Source organism: Natrix helvetica, assembly GCF_964273705.1.
Source record: "Natrix helvetica genome assembly, chromosome: Z".
In the NCBI taxonomy this organism is placed as follows: Eukaryota; Metazoa; Chordata; class Lepidosauria; order Squamata; family Natricidae; genus Natrix; species Natrix helvetica.
This window is the reverse complement of record NC_138554.1, coordinates 58998999-59021716: the sequence shown is the minus strand read 5'-3', so window position 1 is coordinate 59021716 and position 22718 is coordinate 58998999. Positions and strand designations below refer to the sequence as shown.

The 22718-nt window shown below is 39.6% G+C and overlaps 1 protein-coding gene across 1 annotated transcript in view; it reads left to right on the top strand.

Annotated features, from left to right (window-relative positions):
• The first annotated feature begins 1081 nt into the window (after positions 1 to 1081).
• Positions 1082 to 22718, top strand: part of ARHGAP27 (Rho GTPase activating protein 27) — a 49993-nt gene continuing 28356 nt past the window's right edge. Inside the window, exons 1-2 of the mRNA XM_081971407.1 lie at positions 1082 to 1741; positions 6402 to 7173. Of these exons, the coding sequence (XP_081827533.1) occupies positions 6436 to 7173 (738 nt within the window). The 5' untranslated portion in view covers positions 1082 to 1741; positions 6402 to 6435. The remainder of the gene's footprint in view (positions 1742 to 6401; positions 7174 to 22718) is intronic.

Genomic DNA, 22718 nt, shown 5'->3' with positions numbered 1-22718 from the left:
AGACAAACAAGAGAGGAGGTAAGCAGAATTGTAAAATCTTTTCATTAAATTCTAGTGTAAATATTGACATCAAATTCAGAATTAGCTCATCAAAATACGCTAAAATGGTCTATTGGGGTAAAAAGATACTTTTTCTTTAAATTCATCCTTGCAATAAAGATATTATAATAGGAGTGTGTACATTAACAAATTTCTTCTCTCTAAATTTGAAGGCTCTTCGTCAGAAAATTGAAATAAATATTTGATGCAGTCTACCGCTTTAAATCTTGAATTTAGTCTTGGTGGTCTATGGCCATGCTCTGTGGCCACAAAAGGTATTTAAAGGGGGTCCATAGTGAAGAAAAGGTTGAGAATCACTGCAATACAGGAACACTCTCTCTTTCAATAGGCTTAGTAGAGATGTTGCATTTAGAGAGTTTGGATCAGAACTTTTCATGGTTTCTGTCAATATTTCCCTCCCAGCATAGTCTTTACTGAGAAGTCCTGGGTTAGATACTTTATATAATTCTTCTTTTTTGTAGATTGACTTATACATGGAGCTGACAGGAGCAATTAAAGGGGGAAAGACTAAAAAATAAACAAGTGCAACCCTTTCCAGGATACAATCTCGGCCTGTTCCGCACATCCGCAATCTTGGCCACTGCTGAGAAAACAGAGGTGGAAAAATCTCTAGCCTTTGCTACCAGAATGTGATCATTTCTTATGTCACATGTAAAAATCCACCTTCCATATGCTCTTGTTTTCCCCAAAACATCAGGGATGGTCCTGTAACAGTAACAATCATGAGAAGCAGTTGCCTTCCTTTTATTCCTTGCTAAGTGAATGCAATCATTTGGGTGTAGAAAAAACTGTTAGTTCATTTCATGCTGGGATCCTGTGGCTGGTTAGAGAAGGTGAAATATCGAGGCGGGAGGAAATCATATGCATGCAGATAGACAATATCCATCTGTGAGTCACTGTCCTCTAAACAGTGCCTCACCCCGCCTCACCACTGCCTAAAGGAGACTTCCTCTGAGTAGGAAAACTTCCTTCCTCCATCCAGTGCAGTCTGGTGGGAACACCCAAGTCACACTGCATGCTTTCTCAGGCATTCAATCTCTTTGTGACTGTGAGAGGCACAGGGGAGAAGGGGAACAAGCTGAGATATTTCTAGTGGAAACCAATTGCTCACTTTGGCTTGAATGCAAGGAATCTAAATCCATGAGGCTGAAAACACCTGTGTCCGCTGGATGTGGTCTGAATGAAACGGGCAGCCCAAAGCAGGGCGTGGTGAGCTCATTGTTAATGTTTCTTTTCCCTCAGCAGGGTTTTTCTGACTTTATCATTTTGGACTAACATCAGAGCTTCCCTTGGAGTCCAGATTGATATTCCGAACAGGATGGATTACTTTTGAGCTTCCCAAGGGTCCTGATTCTCAGGATACTTGCAACAATGAAGAACTGGGGGCAAAACGTCCTGCCTGAACATTTTCCCACAAAGCTTTTTTGACTTTCTTAACTCAACAGTCTCTTATTGTGAAGAAGCCAAGAGAAACATTTGCTTTGAGATATTCCTCCCCACTGATTGTCACAGAGTTTAACTTGGAGTGGGGGGGAGGACCAGAGGCAGGTTCAGACCAAACACACAAGTCCAGGCAGCTCCTGACACAATCAACAAGGAAGAACCAGGCCACACCTGAAGAGGCAGGACAGATTGTGTGGACGGAGACAAGAGAAGAACCTGGTGAGATGTGAACCAGCAGGTAAAACCGGGGACTGAGGTGGGATCCAGATCAGGCAAGTCAAAGGTGGGGAAGCTGAGGCAAGAATCTAACAGCATGAGAAACTGAGCGAGGGACTCTGCTTTTCCAAAACATTGCTCTAACAACTGGAATTTGAGCGGTAGCTTTTAATTGGCTACTAAGTGTTTGGTTTCAGGCTTCAGTGCTTGTCTGAGCAGGCCTCTCTTGTGGGGTGGAGAAATGGAATTTTGCCCAGTGCATGAAATGCGCTGAAAAGGTTAGGAATTTCTTCCCGGCAGATTTATGCTAATTGCCACCGTCACCAGAGCCCCCGGTGCATTCAGCTGATATTCTATAGGTGAAGGATGTCCTGTCTGATTTACAAGCCACTTCAGTATAATCCCTAGATTGTCAGGGATTCTCCCAATGGGGTTAAGGGCAATGAAACTGTGATTCAGATACCATCTGAGCTACTGGGTTGCCCTGAGGCCTTGGGATTTTTTTCCAAGCTTCCATTTTCACTGTCTCTAAACTATTAGGAACAACGAGACTGCGCCTACTGCAGGTGGAAAATGCAATCAATAACAATCTTTTCTTGGAAGCACTAAATAAAGTGTAGTGTATCTACTGAGTTCTTCAAACACTGTCATAAGGCAACAATTGCAATCACAACAGTATAATAAATACAAAAACCTTCCCATAATATTTTCCCCCAAAGTCTGGAAAGAAGTGACATTTTGGAAGCCCAAGCCCTCTTATTTAGTGGATACCCATAGTTTTGCACTGATCCACTAAATCAGTGTATTTAACCTTTTTTTTTGTCCTTGGCCCCCTTCCAATCTTGTTTTGCTAGGATCTGCTAGGGCCACTGTCCAGTTTCCAATAAAAAAAGATTGCCATTTACAAATTATAAATATATGTTTTTATTTATAATAAGTACAGTATTTGCAGTATAATACACTTTGTTTTTGCGTGGTCCCTTTGGCACATGCTTACATGCTTTACCTGTGATCCTCTTGAAATTTTCTAGGACCCTGAGAAATCATATGGCCCCCTGAGCATGTTGTGAACTGCTGAATGAAATGATATATTTGTTTTGTAGGCTGGCCTTTGATTTCATAATGCATCATCATATTTTTCATCATATCAGGAGAAGTGTGCTTTTATTTTTTGTTTAATTTATTAAGTATATCCTGTCCAACATACCTTTCTCTTCCTATTTCCTCCAGCATAACAATCCTGTGAGGTGGGTTAGTCTGAGAGAGAGTGACTGCCCAAAGTCATGTTCCTGAATACCAAATCTTGTTGTACTCAGGCATAGTCTCTCTGTACTGTGTTGCTTTATTCTGAGTAACCGATTTTATTCTGTTAAATCTGAATTTGCACTACAGTTGGCCTAATATATATTTCATATCCCAGCCTTCCAGGGGAATGTCCTTATACACGTGCAGATATTTTTTTCCTCTTGACTGAATAAGGGAGTTATCCAGACATGTAATAAATTGCTTGCGGTTTCCTAGTGTAGGAAGTTATCACCCAGCCCTCTCCCAGAAAAATGAAATATCCTATAAGGCAGAATATTTCTCTGGATGTGAAAAGAAACATGTTTCAAAAAGACAAGGTAACTTTCCCTGCAGCTTCCTGCCCCCACCTTTTGTCCATGAGCCATTAAAGCCTGAGCCAGTCCTTTTACATAATAAAAGAGTTCTCCCCTTCAGCTCCAGGGGGATGGGAATGAAGGCATGATAATATAAGCCTTTACTCAACTGACCACATGGCATCTGAACTCAACCAAACCTAGATTCAAAACTCAGCCTAGAGGGTTGCCCTTGCATGGGCCCATGTGAGTCTGACAACCAATCAGAATACATTTCTTACACAGGAACAGGAAACAGAGAGGTGGGACTAAACAGGTTATAAAAAGCCTAGCATGCCCCTTCCCTTTCCTTCTTTTCTTCTCCCCAACATTGAAGCATGTGATCACCTTTTCTGTTCAGGACTCAAGCCATGTGGTCCTGTCCACCATTAAAACCATCTTTCCAAGCAGCCTCCATGTCTCCAGTGTCTTTTTCCCCACTTGGAGCCGAACCCAGAAGGACATTTCTTCCAACACTAGGAAATATGATGTCCATGTATATAAATGGGAATATATTAATGTGGAGGATGAAGACCAGCTTTTCCAGATAAATGATTCCAGGACGGATAGCAGTTTAAATTTTTCAGTACAAAAATTGTGAGCCATCCAGTTGGGAAAGAAAAACATTTCTCTCAAGAGGTTCTCAATTGAATAAATTCCTGTGTACAACAATGCATACCTGGTTCTACAAGAGTTCTGTTTGTATACAACTGTACATTTTCTGTAACTTTTAAGCCTGAGTATGTTTACTAATATATTTTTACCCTAGCAACAATGGTCTATTTTTTTAATTTCCCCATTTGAAGACATGTGTGTTATGTCTCCATATTAGAGTAGCCAAATTTAGTTCATTGTTTCATGAAACAAAGCAATACAAGGAAAGTGGTGTCTGACATCAGTAGCCTTCCTCTATGGGGAAGTGGTAAATTTTTCTAAGAGAGTAATGTTATGCATTAAGTTAAAAGACATTCAGAGATTTGTAACCTAAATACAATAGCAGAATTTTATTACATTTTTGTTCAAAATATTTTTCAACATTTCAAATAAGTACTTGTGGGGGTGGGGGTGGTAATGTTTTGGGTATTATATTCTTTCAATTTTATTTCTCCTGAATGAAAAAGAATCTTTATTCAATCATGACTATAAAGTACCTTAAATACCTAAATCTGATACTGATTAGCCAATTAGATAAACAAATCAATCAAACTGCTACACATCTTACATGTGACTTGACAAAATTAGGGCATTCTTAGGGAAATAAAATAATTTCAATTTGAAAATAAAAGTTTAAATAAAATGATCAGAGTGATCAGAATATTTAATTAGGTGTTGGTTTAATAGCTTGTGATGATTGTCAACAAAAGATAAAATATAAAATATTTAGTGTTTTACTATATAAATCTTTGGCTTCTTTGATACATAGCTATAATTGGACATATTTAGTACTATGGATGTGACAAGAAAAACTATATGGTAACTGTAAATTGTATTGTTAAAACTACTGAGTAATATGCAATCCTAAACTCTATTTTAAAAAGAAATAGAAAAACTAAGGATGTTATCTTGCTTGTAAACTTCTAGCGGGATCTATTCAGTCAGAGTTTAAAACACATTTTGGGATCAAATAGAACTTTGTTCTTATCTAGTGTGCAAAGCCATAGAGAAAAACCCACAATGTTAGAAATCTCTGCTCTAGTTGGTGGTGAAAGAGTTTCCAAAAGAAATTAATTTTAAACACATTATTTTCCAAATGGGAAGATAATCTATATGGAAGGAATTCCAGTTCTTGCTCATTGACATTTTCACCATTAAAATTTATATTTTATTGTAAAGATTGTGTTGGTTAATTTATTGAAAGGCAGTTAGAAATCTGAAAGGCTGCTCCAAAACAGCTTAAATAATGAATGGATTGCAAGGGAAAGAAAGGTTTTTCTAAACATCATGTAATTTGGTAAAACAAAGTACAAGCAGAAGAACAAGCCAAGCAGGGAGGGAAAAGTCTGAAATGCTAGGAAAGGAAAACAGATTTGAATACTTTCACCTATATTAAAAGGAAAAACAAAACAGAATTTCAGAGCAAACCAGAACTATTTTGATTTGAGGAGGACAAAATGGTATCACTACCCCCCTTACTCATTTACCCATGAGGAAGTCAACAACAAAAGGAGAAAAGAGTAGTCTGTGAAGCAATCAGATATTTCTTCTATAGTATTTCCTTACAATCCTCCCCTCCATCCCCCCACAATCCCATGCAGCCCCTTCTTCCTGAGAGAACCATCTCAGCCTATATTGTCTACCTATAGACATTACAACAATGTTGGAAATGGTTTGAACCTTGTCTTGAAAACACAAATGTGTCAGAACTATTTGCATCATCCTTTGCAGTATTTTGCAGAGACAATCCTATGCATCTGCAGACAAAAATGTTTTCTTGATTAAGAGGCAGGAGAATAAAGCAAAACAAGATGATAGCATTCTAAGATCACATTGAGAGAGGAGTTGGGGAGAGGGAGAGAGAGTCTGCACAGAAGAAGAACACAAAATTATTTGTGGAGCATTAGTTTTGGAGCATAATGTGGTATAGCATGTTTTATAAAACAATAACAAACAGTTGATTACAGAATAATTGCAATTGCAATTATATTATGCCAATTCAATTATAATGCTTTTTCAGACTTACCAATTACTAGGGTTGGCATGGGGAGGCATCACCAAGATGTGGTTTAGAAGCTACCCTCAACCTGATCCTTTACAAATGTGTAGTCATCCTATACTATAGCATGGTTTAAAGGGGAAAATTAACTATCCCACTATACACTTTCAATAGCTTGCAACTGAAAGATAGAACAAATTACCAATGGAAGTGATAGAAGAATATTATATCATCTTGTCAAGGATGAGAAGAATAATGATGCAAAAATGTACATGTGTACCATTTATTTGGACAGCAGAATTTGTCATAAAACAGCTCTATCCTGCCTCCTCAAATTAAGTATGCACAGGCCTGTGTAAAGTCATGCTTGACAAACTTTTTTTTTCTTTCAGAGGCACACAAATAGCCCACTCTGTTACACTAAAGATGGAGTCACCAGGCAGAGAGGAGGAAACATATGTGCTGGTGGAATATGCCTTTGAATATACCTCCAAGGATGGCCAACTCATCACAATCAAACCCAATGAGAGATACATGCTTTTAAGGCGAACCAACGACCACTGGTGGCATGTTAGGAAGAGCAAAAACTCTAGGCCTTTTTACATCCCAGCTAAGTATGTTAGAGAGTTGCGCACTTCCATGCCTTCTGAGAGGCCATGTCACACAACACAGCTGGAGGCTGTCAATTTAGGGACCTCTGTTGGAGTTGGCAGTGATCAATTGCCAGAGTATGAATATCGATTTGTGACAGCAGTTCAAGAATGCAAAACAGATACCTCACAGCAGTATTCCAGCTCCTTAGGGATGGGAACAGCGATGTCTCTAGAAGATAATGGGAAGAATCTACCTACTTCTGGAGCAGCAAGAGGCACACAGCCCTCTCTCAGTGCCTCATACAGTTCTTTTAAGCCACTTTATCTGACAGACTCTAATCATCCTCTGGCCTGTCAAGATGGTTCTGCTGAGCACATGAGGCCTGCTGTATCTCTGAATGACTTGCCAAGATTCGCACTTCCCACCCAGGCAGGTGTGGGGAATTCAGGATTGTACAAAGCTGCTTCGTGGGCTCATCCTCAACCGTTTCTGAAGAACAGTTCTGAAAACATCTGTAAATTGGTGAAGGACCAAGTGATACAAGACATGCAAGAATGCTGTGCCAAAGAGGTACTTTGAGAATTTCTTATCAAAGGTCTGGATTTCCTATGTCCTAGATGTGTTGGCCTATATATTCCCTTTCATTTAAATGGAATATTAATATGGGCTATGGGAATTATCCAGTAGATTCTGGAAGATATTAATGTGGGGAAGGCTTTTATGTTTGCCTCCAGAACTCACTGGACTGCAATTTCCATAATTCCTGACAATGTGGTGTTGTGGGAATTTTAGATTAATTAGATCTGACCGTGTAACTTTGAAGAAGGCCAAACGAGAGACTAGAAATAACAGTTGCTTAAAACCCACACTGTATTAGTGTTAGCCATGCTGAGAACAACTCATTTGTCATTTCTAGCCTTGTCTCTGGCCTATTATTTAGCCTCATCAGCTGCAGGTCTCCTCAGAATTCACTGTTTTGCTGTCTGCAAGATCCCTGCTAATGAATTGTTGAAATCCTCGGTTTTCCTTATTTATATAGGATGCCACTCTCCTCGGAATCACTTTTTCCTTGCTGAAAAATATTCTGATCTCACTTCAGTTCCAGATAAGTTTGCCAAACTTCATTATAGCAATTCTCTGCAATTGATGTTCCCAATTTTCTATAAAACCTTAGCATACTTTGTCTCAGATTCTGTCATTTCTGATTTAAGGTAGAATATTCCCAAGTTAAAACTCCTAGTGCCAGCCCTGAGAAATATCATATTAAGGAGAACTCTTACGACAAGCATTCAATTATGTGTTTACACAAAAGGATTCTGTTTTAATGTTGTTCACATTCTCCAAAGTATTACAATATTGTCTGAAAAAAGTAACTGGGTATGATTACCTACATCTATTCCTCAACCATAAATGATAATTCAATTTTGTTCTCATTCACACAAGCTGGCTTCACACAGTATATTAAGCTAAAGCAGGGGTGTCCAAACTTGGGAACTTTAAGACTTGTGGACTTCAACTCCCAGAATTCCCCAGCCAGTATGGCTGGCTCGGGAATTCTGGGAGTTGAAGTCCACAAGTCTTAAAGTTCCCAAGTTTGGACACCCCTGAGCTAAAGTAAAGTGAGGTAGGCTAGCTTGTGGCTCAGAATGTTGCACAAAGGCAAGCAATTTTGTTCACTCAATAACTCATAACATGGGTTCCTCATCTTGGGAAAAATACAGCTTTTGCCTACATGAAAAGGAGGGAATGTAATGAATTATCAGAATGAGAAAATGAGTGTCCAAGATCACAATCCAAACTCTTAACTCATATATGGATAAACGGTATAAGAACATACTTATATACTGAACAACATACTAAGGGGACACATTTCATCCTAACAAATCCATTGAAATAATATATCAAGGAAGAGTTGAGTAGTTTTGGAGATAATCCTAGTACAATCGTACAGACAAATAGGTATGCTCCTTTCAAACTAAGATACAACTTGTCAGGCAGAAGAAACAAAGACTTTCCCTCATAAACCTATTGTGTTAGGACAAATACTGAAAGTATCTCAAGTATCTATTTATCTAACCAAGAAGTTGGTTCTCATAGTTAATAGTCTTGGGAGCGTGATTTGAACAACTTTCAATTCCCATTTTCTATGCAGTAATAAGCAAATAAAGAGATGTCTCAGTTCTACACAGTGTAAGAGAGAAGTGAGCAAGGCAGCTGAGGTTCATATAATACATGATGTGTAACTTCAAATGAAACTCCTGCCGGCTTTAGTTTCATTGCTTTGCTTCCAGCCCTTGGCATTTTGATTTATTGTTTAGCCTGGGCTACAGATACCTTGAGTAGCATATTCCTGCTGATCAAACTGCAGTCTGAAGATACATGAACTAATCATATTGTTGCTCTAATTAGCCGCCAATCCTTATTAAGCTATAAGGACTAGCTATTTAAACTAGTCTAAAGCTACACTAGTTTGTGTTTTGATTCTTCTTGGCTTAATATATTAGTGCTTACTATTACTGTTTATTATTATGCATGGCTCAAGCTCCCTTGTTCAATAGCCCATAGTTTAAAAATGCTAGCTTACCATCGGAACCTCACTATAGCATTGGCGAAAATATGTGGACATCCAATAGGAGGTTGGCACTACGATACATCCTTGTGCTGTCATGACACATGTAGAAAAAGGCTTTAACTACTTGATCCATGAGGGCAGGTCCTTCCTAAATTTCTTTCTTTGACCATTAAGATCCTGTGACTTCTGTCTCTTTTATCTAATTGTTTCCTAAGAGCATCTCTTCCTTCATTCCCCATGGTCATCTATATATTCCATTACATGATTCAATCCCAGAAAAGTATTTCAGAATAACCCCGTTTATTCTTTAAAGCATCTACCTCTTTTTTTAACTATTGCCATGCAATTCAAAGAATTAGCATGGCTGTCAGACAGGTGCAACAATTGTGTCTTGACACACTCCTAAACATCTTGCAAAGTACTTCATATCCCTCTTTGATACTTACAACCTTCCATAGGTTTTGCATGGGGAACCACTAGGTAATACTCCAGCTGTATACTAGACAATGAAATTATAAAAATTCTATGGGAAAGTGGTGGCAAATTCCTTCTGCTATTATTCCCACAATGCATAAGCTCAATTGAGTTAAGCTCAATTTGAGGGAACCTTTACAGTATCTTTTTATCCCACCACACAAGATAATAATATTCATCCACTCATACAGTAGATCAGCGGTCCCCAAACTTCCCAGCTTGGCAGCCTAGAAGGAAAGTGGAGAAGAGGGAATGGTTCTATGTGAATGGCAGGTGCATGCATGAGCATGCACCAGGGACGTGCGGTCAGGGGAGGCAAGGAAGGCAGAGCCTCACCGCTCTCATCATGAAAAAAAAAGGGGGAAAGGCACTGAGGAGCCTCGGGAAATGGGACTGTGCGAGCCGCGGTCCCCTTCATGTTGACTCAGGAAGGCGGGGAATGGGACCACGTATGGAGGACAGAGGGAGGTGCAGGAGGCTCCTCTAGCCTCAGCCTCCCTCCTGCACATGTGGTCCCATTCCCCGCCTTCTGTCGGGTTCTGACGCCGGAGCTCATGTTCCAGGGCGAATGCGCATGCGCGAGCGGCTCCCTTCCTCGCACTGAGCAACGGCAGGTTTACGGGAAGTTGCTCGCGAAAGCAGAAAGTGTGATGGACTTTTCGGACCGTCGGCTACCGTTTCCCTGCCAGCTCGCTCGCGAAAGGACCCTGGAAACCGAGTCATGGCCAGCGCCTTGTTAAGAATTCCCCGCCTTCCTGATGATGTCACCAGCCTCACCAGCCATAAACTTCACCGCATGTCACTAGCATGCACAGCTCCATTTGCACAAGCAGCATATGCACATGCCTGCCACTTACATGACCAAATGGACCTGCGTTTGCACGCTCATCCACCACTTGTGTGACTGGAATTGCTCACTCTCCACTTGTAGGGCCTGTTGCAAGGCCCCATTCCAAACAGGCTGTGGCCTAGTGGGCCATGGTCCAAGGGTTGGGAACTCCTCACGTAGATTTAAAAAAAGATTGAAATAAGAAGAATAGAGAAGAGAAGAGAAGAGAAGAGAAGAGAAGAGAAGAGAAGAGAAGAGAAGAGAAGAGAAGAGACCTTGGAGGTCTTCTCGTCCAATCTCCTGCTCAGACAGAGAACCCTATACCATTTCAGACAAATGCTTGTCCAATCTCTTAAAACTTTCAGTGTTGGAACATTCACAACTTCTGGAGGCAAGTTGTTCCACTGATTAATTGTTCTGTCAGGAAATTTCTCCTCAGTTAAGTTGCTTCTCTTCTTCATTAGTTTCCATCCATTGCTTCTTGTCCTGCCCTCAGGTACTTTGGAAAATAGATTGACTCCCTCTTCTTTGTGGCAACCTCTGAGATATTGGAACACTGCAATCATGCCAGCCAGGTCCTCCTTTTCATCAGACTAGACATACCCAATTCCAGCAACTGTTCTTTATGTTTTAGCCTCCAGCCCCTAATCATCTTTGTTGCTCTTCTCTGCACTTGTTCTAGAGTCCCAACATTTTTTGCATTATGGCAACCAAAACTGAGTGCAGTATTCCAAGTGTGGCCTTACCAAGGCATTATAAAGTAGTATTAACACTTCACGTGATCTTGATTCTATCCCTCTGTTGATGCAGCCTAGAACTCTGTTGGCTTTTTTGGCAGCTGCAACACATTGCTCACATTTACCGTATTTTTCAGAGTATAAGATGCACTTCTTCCCCCCAAAAAAGTGGGTGGAAATATATGCGCGTCTTACACAGCGAATATTATGGCGGGGGGGAGGGGGGTTGGTGCAGTGGCAAACAGGCCATGGTGGGGAATGAGCCAGATGAATACCAGATGGATGATGGGAGGCAGGCAGATTTTTTCTTCTTCTTTTCCTCTCCAAAACCAAGGTGCGTTTTACAGTCCAGAGCATCTTATAGTCCAAAAAATATGGTAAGTGATTGTCCATTAGGACTCCCAGATACCTCTCATAGTTACCACTATTAAGCCAGGTACCACCTACAGTATGCTATGTCTGTGCATTTGGTTTTTCTTGCCTAAATGTAGAACCTTACTTTATTTCATCATTGAGTTTCATTTGATAAGATAGAGCCCAATGTTCAAGTCTGCCAAGATCCTTCCATAGTTTAAGCCTATTTGTGCTATTTGTTGGCTATTCCTGCCAGCTTAGTGTCATCTGCAAATTTGATGACTTCCCCATCTATTCCTTCATCCAAATCATTGATGAAGATGTTGAAGAGTTCTGAAGATGTTGAAAAGTTAAAACAGAGTCTTGGGGTACCCCACTGTATTCTTCCCTCTATGTAGATGCAGTTGCATTGAAAACTACACATTGAGTAGAGTTGGTCAGCCAGTTGCAAATCCATCTGGTGGTGATGATGTAGCCCACATTTTTCTATCTTATCAAGTAGTAGGTTGTGGTCCACTTTATTAAATGCCTAACTGAAGTCCAAGTAAATTATATCCACAGCATTCCTCTGGACCACTTATTTTGTCAGATTTGTCTGGCATGATTTGTTTTTGACAAACCCATTGGCTTTTGGTGATGACTTTGTTTGCTTCTCAGTGATGGCAAACCTTTTCAGCACCAAATGCCCAAACTGAAATGCGAGTGTGGGTGTAACGGAACCCAGGAAACTAAAACACCAGCTGGCAGGTGTGCATATGTGCACCGGCCACCTCGTCTTCAGGTTTATGGTGTGCACCGGCCACCTTGCCTTTGCACGTGCCAGAGCACCAGAAACTCAAAGACCAGGTGGCTGGCATGCACATGTGCACCAGCCAACTGGTGTTCAGGTTTCTGGGGCTCCAGGATATGGGGACCGGCCTCAGGCAGCTCCTGCAGCCTGATTCTGTATGGTCCCACTCATCCACCCTGCATCAAAGTACCTTAAATGGACAGACAGCAATGGCTGCCTTCCAAGCAGCTCTGCTGCGAATAGAGGCAGAAAAGTTCATCCAACTTTTCTCCTTGTCGGGCATACACAGAACAAACATGCACACATCTCACATCGCCAGGACCTTCTCTGAGGAGACAGCACGTGGGCCAGTCCCTCCGGTGCCATGAGATGTGTGCGTGTTTTCTCTGTGTGTGTGCCTGAGAAGGAGAAGACTTGGCCGAAGTCTTCTCTTCTGAAAACGAAGGCAGCCACCATAGTCTGTCTTTTTAACATACTTGGGGGGGGGGGGGGGACCATAAAGGGACAGGCCGCAGAAGCTGCCTTCGGAGCAGCTTTGCTGTGAAGGGAGGCAGAAAAGTTCACTGGAGGGACTTGCCCATGCGCCATCTCACAGAAGGTCCTGGTGCAGTGAGATGTGTGCATTTTTGCTCTGTGTGCATGTTTGAGGCCGAGAAGGAGACGATGACTTAGCCAAACTTTTCTGCCTCCCTTCGCAGCAAAGCTGCTCAGAAGGTAGCCACCGCAGTCTGTCCCTTTAAGTTACTTCAATGCTGCCCATCATCTGGCCCTGTGCAAAGGCAGCTGTCGTGCTGATGAGTAGCCGAGTAGGCTTTTTGCTTCTTCCCCTCCCCATCCAGATCCAGCATCGTGCAAACACACCAATGGAGGCAGAAAACAGGGCATTTCCATTGGCCCTTCTCTGGGCCTCAGGGACCGCCGGGAAGGTGCTGAGCCTCTGGGACTATGGGGCAAGCAGCGGGAAAGGCAGGCAAGTTGGCTGGGCCTTGGGGATAGTGGGGAAGGCAGCAGGGAAGACAGACAAGCATGGCGGGGCCACAGGGACCCCTGGGAAGGCCTCATGGAAGGCAGGCAAGCATGGTGGGGCAATGTGCCACATAGAAAAGAATAGGGAAGGCTGGCGGGGATTGTGGGGGGAAAGCTGCAAATCACAGGCTTACTCACCCAGGCAGGCGATCAGGGCTGCTCAGTTGGGTCACAGGCACCACGTGGGAAGGCAGGGAAGCCGCATATGTGGTCAATGCAAGTGAGGAACCACACAGTGCGCTATGCCATAGAGGCGAGGTGACTGGGCAGGGCGGGGCAGGCGGGATAAGTGGGTAGGGCGAGCCAATGAGCGGGCAGGCAGAGGCGGGACCAGCCAGAGATGGAATTTGCCTGTTCTCCGAACTCCTCAAAATTTTCACTGCCAGTTTGCCCAAACCGATCTGAACCGGCTGAATACCACCTCTGAGTAGAATGATCCAGATTTTGATCCAGATGAACCATGTGGGTTCATTTTAGATCATATCCCAGAAAGGTATCAGACATACAGTACAGTATTTCTTTTCCATAGGGAAGCATGTTGAATTGCCACACACAATATTACAAAAATATTACTTAAACAGCAAACCTGGCACCTTCCAAATATGTTATAACTAAAATTCCCATGTAGCAGAGCAAAAGTTCTAGAAAACATGGAGTACAGTACAAATGTAAACACATGTGTAATATTACTGTAGTTCCTACTGATTAACCCCAGCAGAGGGTACTATTTCCCTATGCTTGGTCTCTTATTGAGGCAGAAGAAGTTATAAGAGCAGCTTAAAAAAAAATCACAAACATTTTCTAATGTTCCCCTATATAAACACATGCAGTTCTCCACAAACAGAAACAACAAAATAGAACACTACGCTCATTGGAAAAAAATTACTATCACTGTCAACTTCCTATTTACAAGTTTAGCATTTGGAGTGAGTTTTAATTTATACTAGACAATCCATGACCAACTGAGTCATTGTTTCAGAGATACTTCCTTACCAGATTCCTCAGTGACTTCAACAATGAAGCTGAAGAGCTCCAGTATGATGCCTTCACCACAAAAAAAAATTCAATTTCAAGGAAATATTCAGATATGTATCTTCCTAGAATGTAGCCCTCATTAAACTGTATGCCACAGTCAAACATAAGTACGATAGTTATCCACAGGAAATGTCTTATCACATTTTGTACCATGTCATAAAATGATTTATGATAATTTTATATCTTAAAATGTTTCATAGAATTCCAAATTTCAATTCCATGGAAGCCATGGTCTCCAATTTTGGATGCATTCTGTCATTTAGGCTATTTGAGGTACCTTGGTTCAAAAATCATTGCCTACAATGCACTCTTGTCCCCAGTTAAATTACAGATACAAGAGTTTTAGTAATGTATAGATAACTGTTTTCACTCAGTGATTTTTGTTCTTCCTGTTTTCATAAAGATATGAGAGAATCTCTCTTACTTTATTTATTAAATTTATAAACACTCTACATAATTCTTTGTGGCTTAGAGAATGCAATCATTAAAACAGAAAAAAAGCAGAATATATAATTCAAAAGAAGGGAAACCCTCAATTAAACAACAATAGATCCCACAACGGGAGCTATTTCCCATTCTAACCCAGGGCCTGGAGCAGAGGTAGGTTTAAAGACTTGTATAAACAAAGGGGAGGGGGGGTTGTACAAATTTTGGCTCAGGTTATGTTTCATGATGGAGAAGGCCCACATCCTGGATATTGCCAGATGACACTTTTAATCAGTGGGACTCAAATCATAGCAGTAATGCTGGACCATGCAAAACTATAAAGGAGATCCGTGGTCCTTAACAGGTCCTATGCCATAAAGGGATTTTTAGTACCTTGAATTGCACCTAGTAGTTTACTGGTAACCAGTGCAGCTCACAGAGTAGAGGTTAGCATGGGCACATCATGGATTGCCCATCGCTGCTCATTCCACTACACTCTGGATCAGTATAACATCTAAGTAATCTTCAAAAGTAGTCCTATATGAAATATATTGTGGTAGTTTAATTGCAAGATGACCAAAGCATAAGTGACTATCCTAAAGGCCTCCAGGGCTAGATATGAGATAAATGGCTCATGCAAAGGCATTATTGGCCAGAGTTGTCACTTGCTGCTTTCCACTTTTGAATTTAATCAAGGACTTAAGGTAGCACCCAAAAAAAAAAGAGAGAGAGAGAGCACAAAGTCAGATTGATAGGTGGTTAACCAGCAGAGCTCTAATTTGGTATTCTAGTATATAATTAAGGAAGCCAAAGTTCATCTGATTTGAACTTGGCTGCCTGAAATCTTCCTTTGAACTCTGGCAAAGAAAAGAGAGCATTAGAATTCTGAACATTCATATCTTACCTCTTGCACTGGGTAAAATTTAAGAGGGGATTTCTCAGTGCCAGCAGTTCTGAGGTTTCTAGAGTATTTTTCCTACAAATAAAAACAAAAGTCAAAAATCTTCAGGCAAAGGTCCTTACTTTGAATTACACACATACACTTCATTCATTCATTCAATTTCTAGAAAAATTCTTGCATTGTGCACAGCAATGTGTTAAGCAGAAATTTAGTAGGAAACATGTCTTCTACTAAGGAAATGCTTAGGGTGAATGAAGATGATATGCACTTTTCTTTTTCCCACTGCTTCCTGTCATATGGCTTTTCAAACTACTCAGGAATCCTGCCAGAAACAAACCACATGCCCTTTGGAAGGGGGGTGCATTCCAGGGTCTTTAGTCATTCCCTTGTTAAGGTGCACTGCTTCCAGGTTAATCTACTTGCCTGTACTATAAATAGAAAGGTGGAGAAGACCACACCCTGAAAGGACAATAGCCAAGGCTGAAATAACTAGCAGAAACTGATAAATGCCAAATTACCTTCTCTTAAGTTAGAACTATCCTTGTAAAAGTAGCTCTGGATACAAAAGGTCACAAAACTGCATGGGAGAAATAGAAGTTGTATTCCTTATGTAGATTAATATTTGGGTTGAGAGAATGTGTATTTATTTACCTTGTTTCAGCTTCTACCTGGACCTAACCCAAACATTTAATTTAATTTATTTGTTTGTTAAATTTATATTAAAAATATAAACCATTAAAAGTTCTGGGTAGATTTTTAAATAATTAAACAAAATGTAAATTTAAAAATTGACCAAGCAGCTTAAATGTCAGGGTATTTGACATAAGTTTCTGAGGTATATACTGTAAACTGACTATCTGAAAAAAAGAAAAAGTTGATAGAATCTTGTTTGAACTGATCTGATTGGTTCATAGACACACCCATTAAGTTTTCCTAGAAACAACATAGAAGTGATTTCCCATTTTCTTATTCCAGGTAGCACAAGGTAACATATCTATATGTACAGATAAATTGGGATATTAATCCCTTGTTGAAGGATTGTAAAATGAAGCATGAATCTACAGAACTGTGGCACAAAAATATTTGCTTAATAATGCTATCACACCTGGAGTTTCAGCTGATGCGTTGACATTTGTTTGATTAACAAGAGCACGATGCTCATGAAAGGTTAACTACTGGTCAAGATGAACAATAGAAAATTCTAATTCAAAGAAACAGCTGATACTAGATACCAAAATGTCCATACTGACTTCAATGCTAATCGGTCAAATAATTCATTACATTTCAGAATATTAACAATTACATTATCTGAACAGTTATTGCTGGCTTAGGCAACATATGAATCAATGTTCTAAACCAGTGTTTCTCAACCTTGACAACTTTAAGATGTGGGGATTCATTTCCCAGAATTCCTCATCTAGCAATGAGAAGAAATAGTATTATATTATTCAGGAGCTGTCCAGAACCCAAAAGGTATTAATTTAACATAGACCAAAGAGATTTTTTTAATCAACTTGCTGTGTTCACATTATTAAAAACTATTCCATGGATTTGATCATCATATTTGCACTGAAAGGGTGAGCTTAGCTCCAAACCTTCTTGGACTCCCCTACCATGCAACATTATGATAATTACTGCAGTTGACCTGCTGGATGCCTATGTTAAGGTAATTCAGCAAGAGTGGAAGAGATACAGTATGTGGAACTTTTGGCCTTGGAATACTAAGAGACACAGATGCACCATTTGCAGCACAAAAGGGACATTATTGAAATAGTAAGTTCCAATATTCAACACAGTACCGATTTACATGGTGCCCTCTGTGGAAAGGATGCTGTGGACATGGATTACTTCATAATGCCCAATGATTAAGAATTTCATTTAAAGATATTCATATACTACAAGGAGCAGTCTTCGGGTCTCAAAACCATCTTATACTTTATACAGTATATGCAACTGTGTAGTTCTAGTTGTAAAGACCCCCACCCAAGGCAAAACTCTTACACCCTAGAGAATGATCTCAAGACACCTCTAAATTTAAGTAACAATTTCAATTGTCATCTCTAACTGCTTTACAGAATCAGAAAATATTAGAGTTGAAAATCAGTTTACTATAACTGTAAGTTAGGCCTCTCTACCTAGTTCACTATAAATCTACTCGGGTCTAAATGTCAGTTAAAAGTGTAGACATATTATGTAGTGGGCAGCAGTAGGCAAGAACAGACAGCATAGATACAACAGCAGTTATTGACTCAACTGGAACTCTCTAACAACAGGCAAATTCCTGTAAGTTATACTTTGGGCCCACAGGGCCTCAACCAATCATGATACTTGAAAAAAACCTGTCCAAATATGAATGTTCTAAGTTTCCCTCCAAAACTGTTGCAGTTTTGTTGCATCTATCTATCTATCTATCTATCTATCTATCTATCTATCTATCTATCTATCTATCTATCTATTATCTATCCATCTATCCATCTATCCATCTATCCATCTATCCATCTATCCATCTATCCATCTATCCATCTATCCATCTATCTATCTATCATCTCCAATACGTAACAGACATGATTGACCAAAGGGAGAGATATAAATTAATCTATGCATCTCAATGCACACTAATTCAAAGTACTATCTACCTTCATCTATAATTGGCTTAAAGACATCATTGAGATAACATTGCTGTAGAATTACAAGAAGTTGTACACTAACAAGAATCCTGGGATAATATATAACATATTGCGATATATCGGAGTTTATACATATAGTATCAATGGCAAAAAAAATAGTAGATTTGTAGTAGCATTGATTTTTTTTGAACCAATGGAAAAATTTAATCAATTACAAAACAAAACACCTAAATCAAGGGAAAACTGCTTGATGCAATGAGATCACAGGATAACTGAAATCATACCTACCATTATACCTACACTAATTAAATTGATCTGGATATCTGGAGAGCAATACCAAGCAAATGGAAGCAAGTCATCATATTCCTATTTATAAAAAGGAGATAGTCACAGATACAAAACTATGGTGGAATTAGTCTGATCCCCATAGTTATATATTCATGCAGAATGTGTAATATATTCGTGTAGCTAATCCATCTGTCTCCCATCCTTGTTCTTTTAGATAAGTTTTTATACCATTAATTAGGGTAGCTGCAGGGCTCAGTACTCTCTCCGCTCCTATTCAACTTCTCCATGAAACCATTTGACAAGATCTTCTATCACCACGGATTGAGATACACTATATTGCCAAAAATATTTGCTCACAACTGCTTCTAATTATGTGGATGGATGAGTGAATACTTTTGGCAATATAGTGTATCATCAATATGCTGATGATACTCAGCTGTATATCTCAGTCTATGGTGAGTTAAGCGATGCCATGACCTCTCGCAGTGCCTGGAGATTGTTAGGGGCTAGATGGGGAGAACTGGTTGAAAATGAATCCTGGCAAGACCAAGTGGGTTCTTAGGCCCATGGAGAATTGCCATCTTTGGTGTTGGATAGGGTGGCACTGCCCCAAACAGACCCAGTGCATAATCTGGGGGTTCTACTGAAATTGCAACTGCTCAAAGAGCAAGTGGCAGCTGGGGCCTTTGCAGGAGGGGCTTTGAACAACTTGTGCATCAGTTACATCCTTTCCTGGACCAACAATCCTTAATCACAGTCACTCATGCTCCAATCGCCTGCCATCTTGACTATTGCTCTACATAGGGCTGCCCTTCAAAAGCATCTGTAAACCCCAGCTGGTTCAAAATGCAGGGTCCACATGATTCTATGCAGACCTCACTGTGCACATGTGTCACCTCTCCTGAGGCAGCTGCATTGGTTGCCAAATTGCTTCCAGGTGCAATTCAAGGTGCTAGTTGTTACCTTTAAACCCTTCATGGCCTGGGACCAGGTTATCCAAGGGACTGTCTGTTGCTGGTCACAACAACCAACCTACTAGAGCAGGGAGGCAAGGAATGTTGTGGATCCCATCCCTTAAGGAGATACATCTGGCGGGACCCAGAAGAAGGGCCTTCTCTGTGGTGGCTCCCTCCCTCTGGAACATCATCCCCCCAGAGATTAAACTGATCTCCACTTGGACTCTTTTTCAAAAAGCCCTGAAGATATGCTCTGCCAATGTAATCCAGAGCAGAATGGAGCCTATTAAATGGCTGGTATGAGTGTATGTTATTACCGGGAGGGAGGGACAGGGGATTATTTTTTTTATTTTTTATTGGTTTCTTTTATATTGTGTTTTTATTTCCTGTAAGATGCCTTGAGTCACCTGTGAGCAAAGAGGCAGTCATATAAATTTTCCAAATAAATAAATACCTGTATTCTCTGAGCAAGTTAGAAGTTGAAGGCAGTAGTTCTGCATCCTCTTGAATAAGTAACTCCAATCAATGATAGTAAAGAAGGGGAGATTATTCAAATATATGCTTATTCATGGAATGCCTGAGAAATTATCTTTCTTTTTTTGTTTAACAATTAATAGAAATTGTTTAGCATGAAGCTACGTGAGTAGGTTAACTATTAATATGGAATGCATACTATCATAATAAATAGAATTAACTCAATTGGTTAAGGTTTCCTGTCTAGCATACCTAATAAAGCTAACATCAGTCTTGGAGGTTTAAAAATACAATTCTCCTACCATTTCCTTTACAGTGTGAGAAACTAGGATGTGTCTCTTCTGAACTTCTTACCATGCCCACTATCTAGTTGTGGGCTGTGCAGTCTCTCATCTGACTGTTACTTAGGAAGCTGTCACTTGGGCTTGTCTCCTAGTTCCAAGACCTTTCCTACGTACTATTATACATCCAGGCAAATCAAGAGCAAGAATTCCAAGGTTATATAGGTCTTCTATAAAATGTTTATGAAAAATGGTTTTAAGAATGCATGTTCACTAGCAGAAGCCCCCAAAAACTTAAATAGTTGCTTTACAATTGGTAAAAATAAAGGAGAATAGAAACAAGACATACACACATTCTTTGTAATGTAGCATGTCAGCCCTTATACATGGGAGGTTCCATGGCTCTGTGTTACTCCAACCATTAAACATGTGTGTGCATAATAAATACACAAACATTACTTAAAGTAAAAAGAACCTATTCAATGTACAACATTCTTATATCGAATTCAACAAGCTCTTGTGGAAAAAAATAATGGAAGAGGACTTGGAATTTGAGCTCAGTTCTTTTTATTATATACAATTATTTTAAAGTCTATTTCAGGAAAACATTAGACTATAAAATAAGTTATTACAACTCCTTAAATTGTATTATAATCATCTATCTAGATTTCCAGGGTTGTAATTATATTAGCGCATACTAACTTGTGTAGTGTCAATGTCCTTTTTAATTGCTCATCGCTGTTGAAAGACTTTAATGATATTGGAAAACACAGGTTTTTTTTTTAACATGGACCTTATGATAGCTTTACTATCTCCTTGGTCATTGGAATATAAAAAGTTGAAAACAGTTCAACTTTTGTTGCTAGCTACAAGGTTGTTGTTTTTTAAACTAGGAAAATAAAATACATATTTCTTTGGCTCAGTGGTATTTAAAAAGTACAGGAAAAAGCATTGGCTGAAAGATAAATGGAGCACAAGGATGTTTTAAGAATTTTTAATTAAAGATGGTTTATATTTCATTTCATAATTATTTATAATTATAACTATTTGCAGTTTTATATAGTAAGTCTATGTGTAATTTAATAAACCTATAAAAATAATTTCTGTCAGATATTTTAACAATAGTGGACACAAACCACAAAGAAGGAATGGTGTTGATTTCCCCCCTAAAATAAACACAGCAGCCTTGATTTGAGAGGGCTTATCAATTATTACTAAAATTTAGGAGTAGTGGCAACTACGTTTATGAGAATGCACTCCTATTTATTATACACCCCCTTAAACAACTGGGAGACTACAGTGAGTAGAAGGTAGAAAGTGGAGAATGACTGACCTGAGCCAGTATCACAAAGCTTTATTCTTAGGGCTCTAACAACCTCAAAAGATGTGCAAAATAACACAATCTGGCAAACAAAGCTGCATGAACATTTGAAAATGCAAACGTTTGTCAGATATGCTATTTGCAAACCCTTTCAAAATGTTGCCTTAGGTAGTAACTATGCTTTCTCAGAAAGAGAAGAAAAACATAATGTCTATGCCACATGAAACCATAATTTGTTTATTGAACAAGCTATAGTTTTCTAAGGCAACAAACTAAACCATAAAACTATATTCACAAACTACTGTTCTGTGGCTCCATTTGCACAATAAGCAATACTAAGCCATAAGCAAACAAATCACTATCTACCATAACAAATTATACGAACATTACAGGTTGTCCTTGACTTACAACAGTTTGTTTAGCCACCCTTTATGTTACAAGAGCATTGAAAAAAAGTGACTTATGACAGTTTTGCATATTTTCAATCATTATAGCCTCCTCATGGTCATGTGATCAGAATTTAAACACTTGGCAACTGGTTCATATTTATGATGGTTGCGATGTTCCAGGGTCATATAATCACCTATTGGGACCTTCTGACAAGCAAAGTCAGTGGGGAAGTCAGGTTCACTTAACAACTGTGTTATTAACTTAACAAATGGAGTGATTCACTTAACAACTGTGGCAAGAAAGGTTGTAAAATGGAGCAAAAATCACTTAACAATTTTGCCTAGCAACAGAAATTTTGGGTTCAATTGTGTTTGTAAATCAAGAACTACCTGTATCAGATCTGACCTGCCAAAATCCATATGGCCATCAGATGGCAGCAAAGTTAGGGTTTTTTCCCCCATTTCCCCTCTTCTCTGGTGATTTGACATTTTGAAGCCCAGATCCAATAGCCCCAAATTTTAAAAAGTAGATCTTTTTAAAAAACATTTTGTTCTAAGTATTTGTTCAGCTAGCCTTTAATTTGTAATGTAACTGAACATTTCTGGGGATCATGCCTGGCTGGCAACAGTTTTAA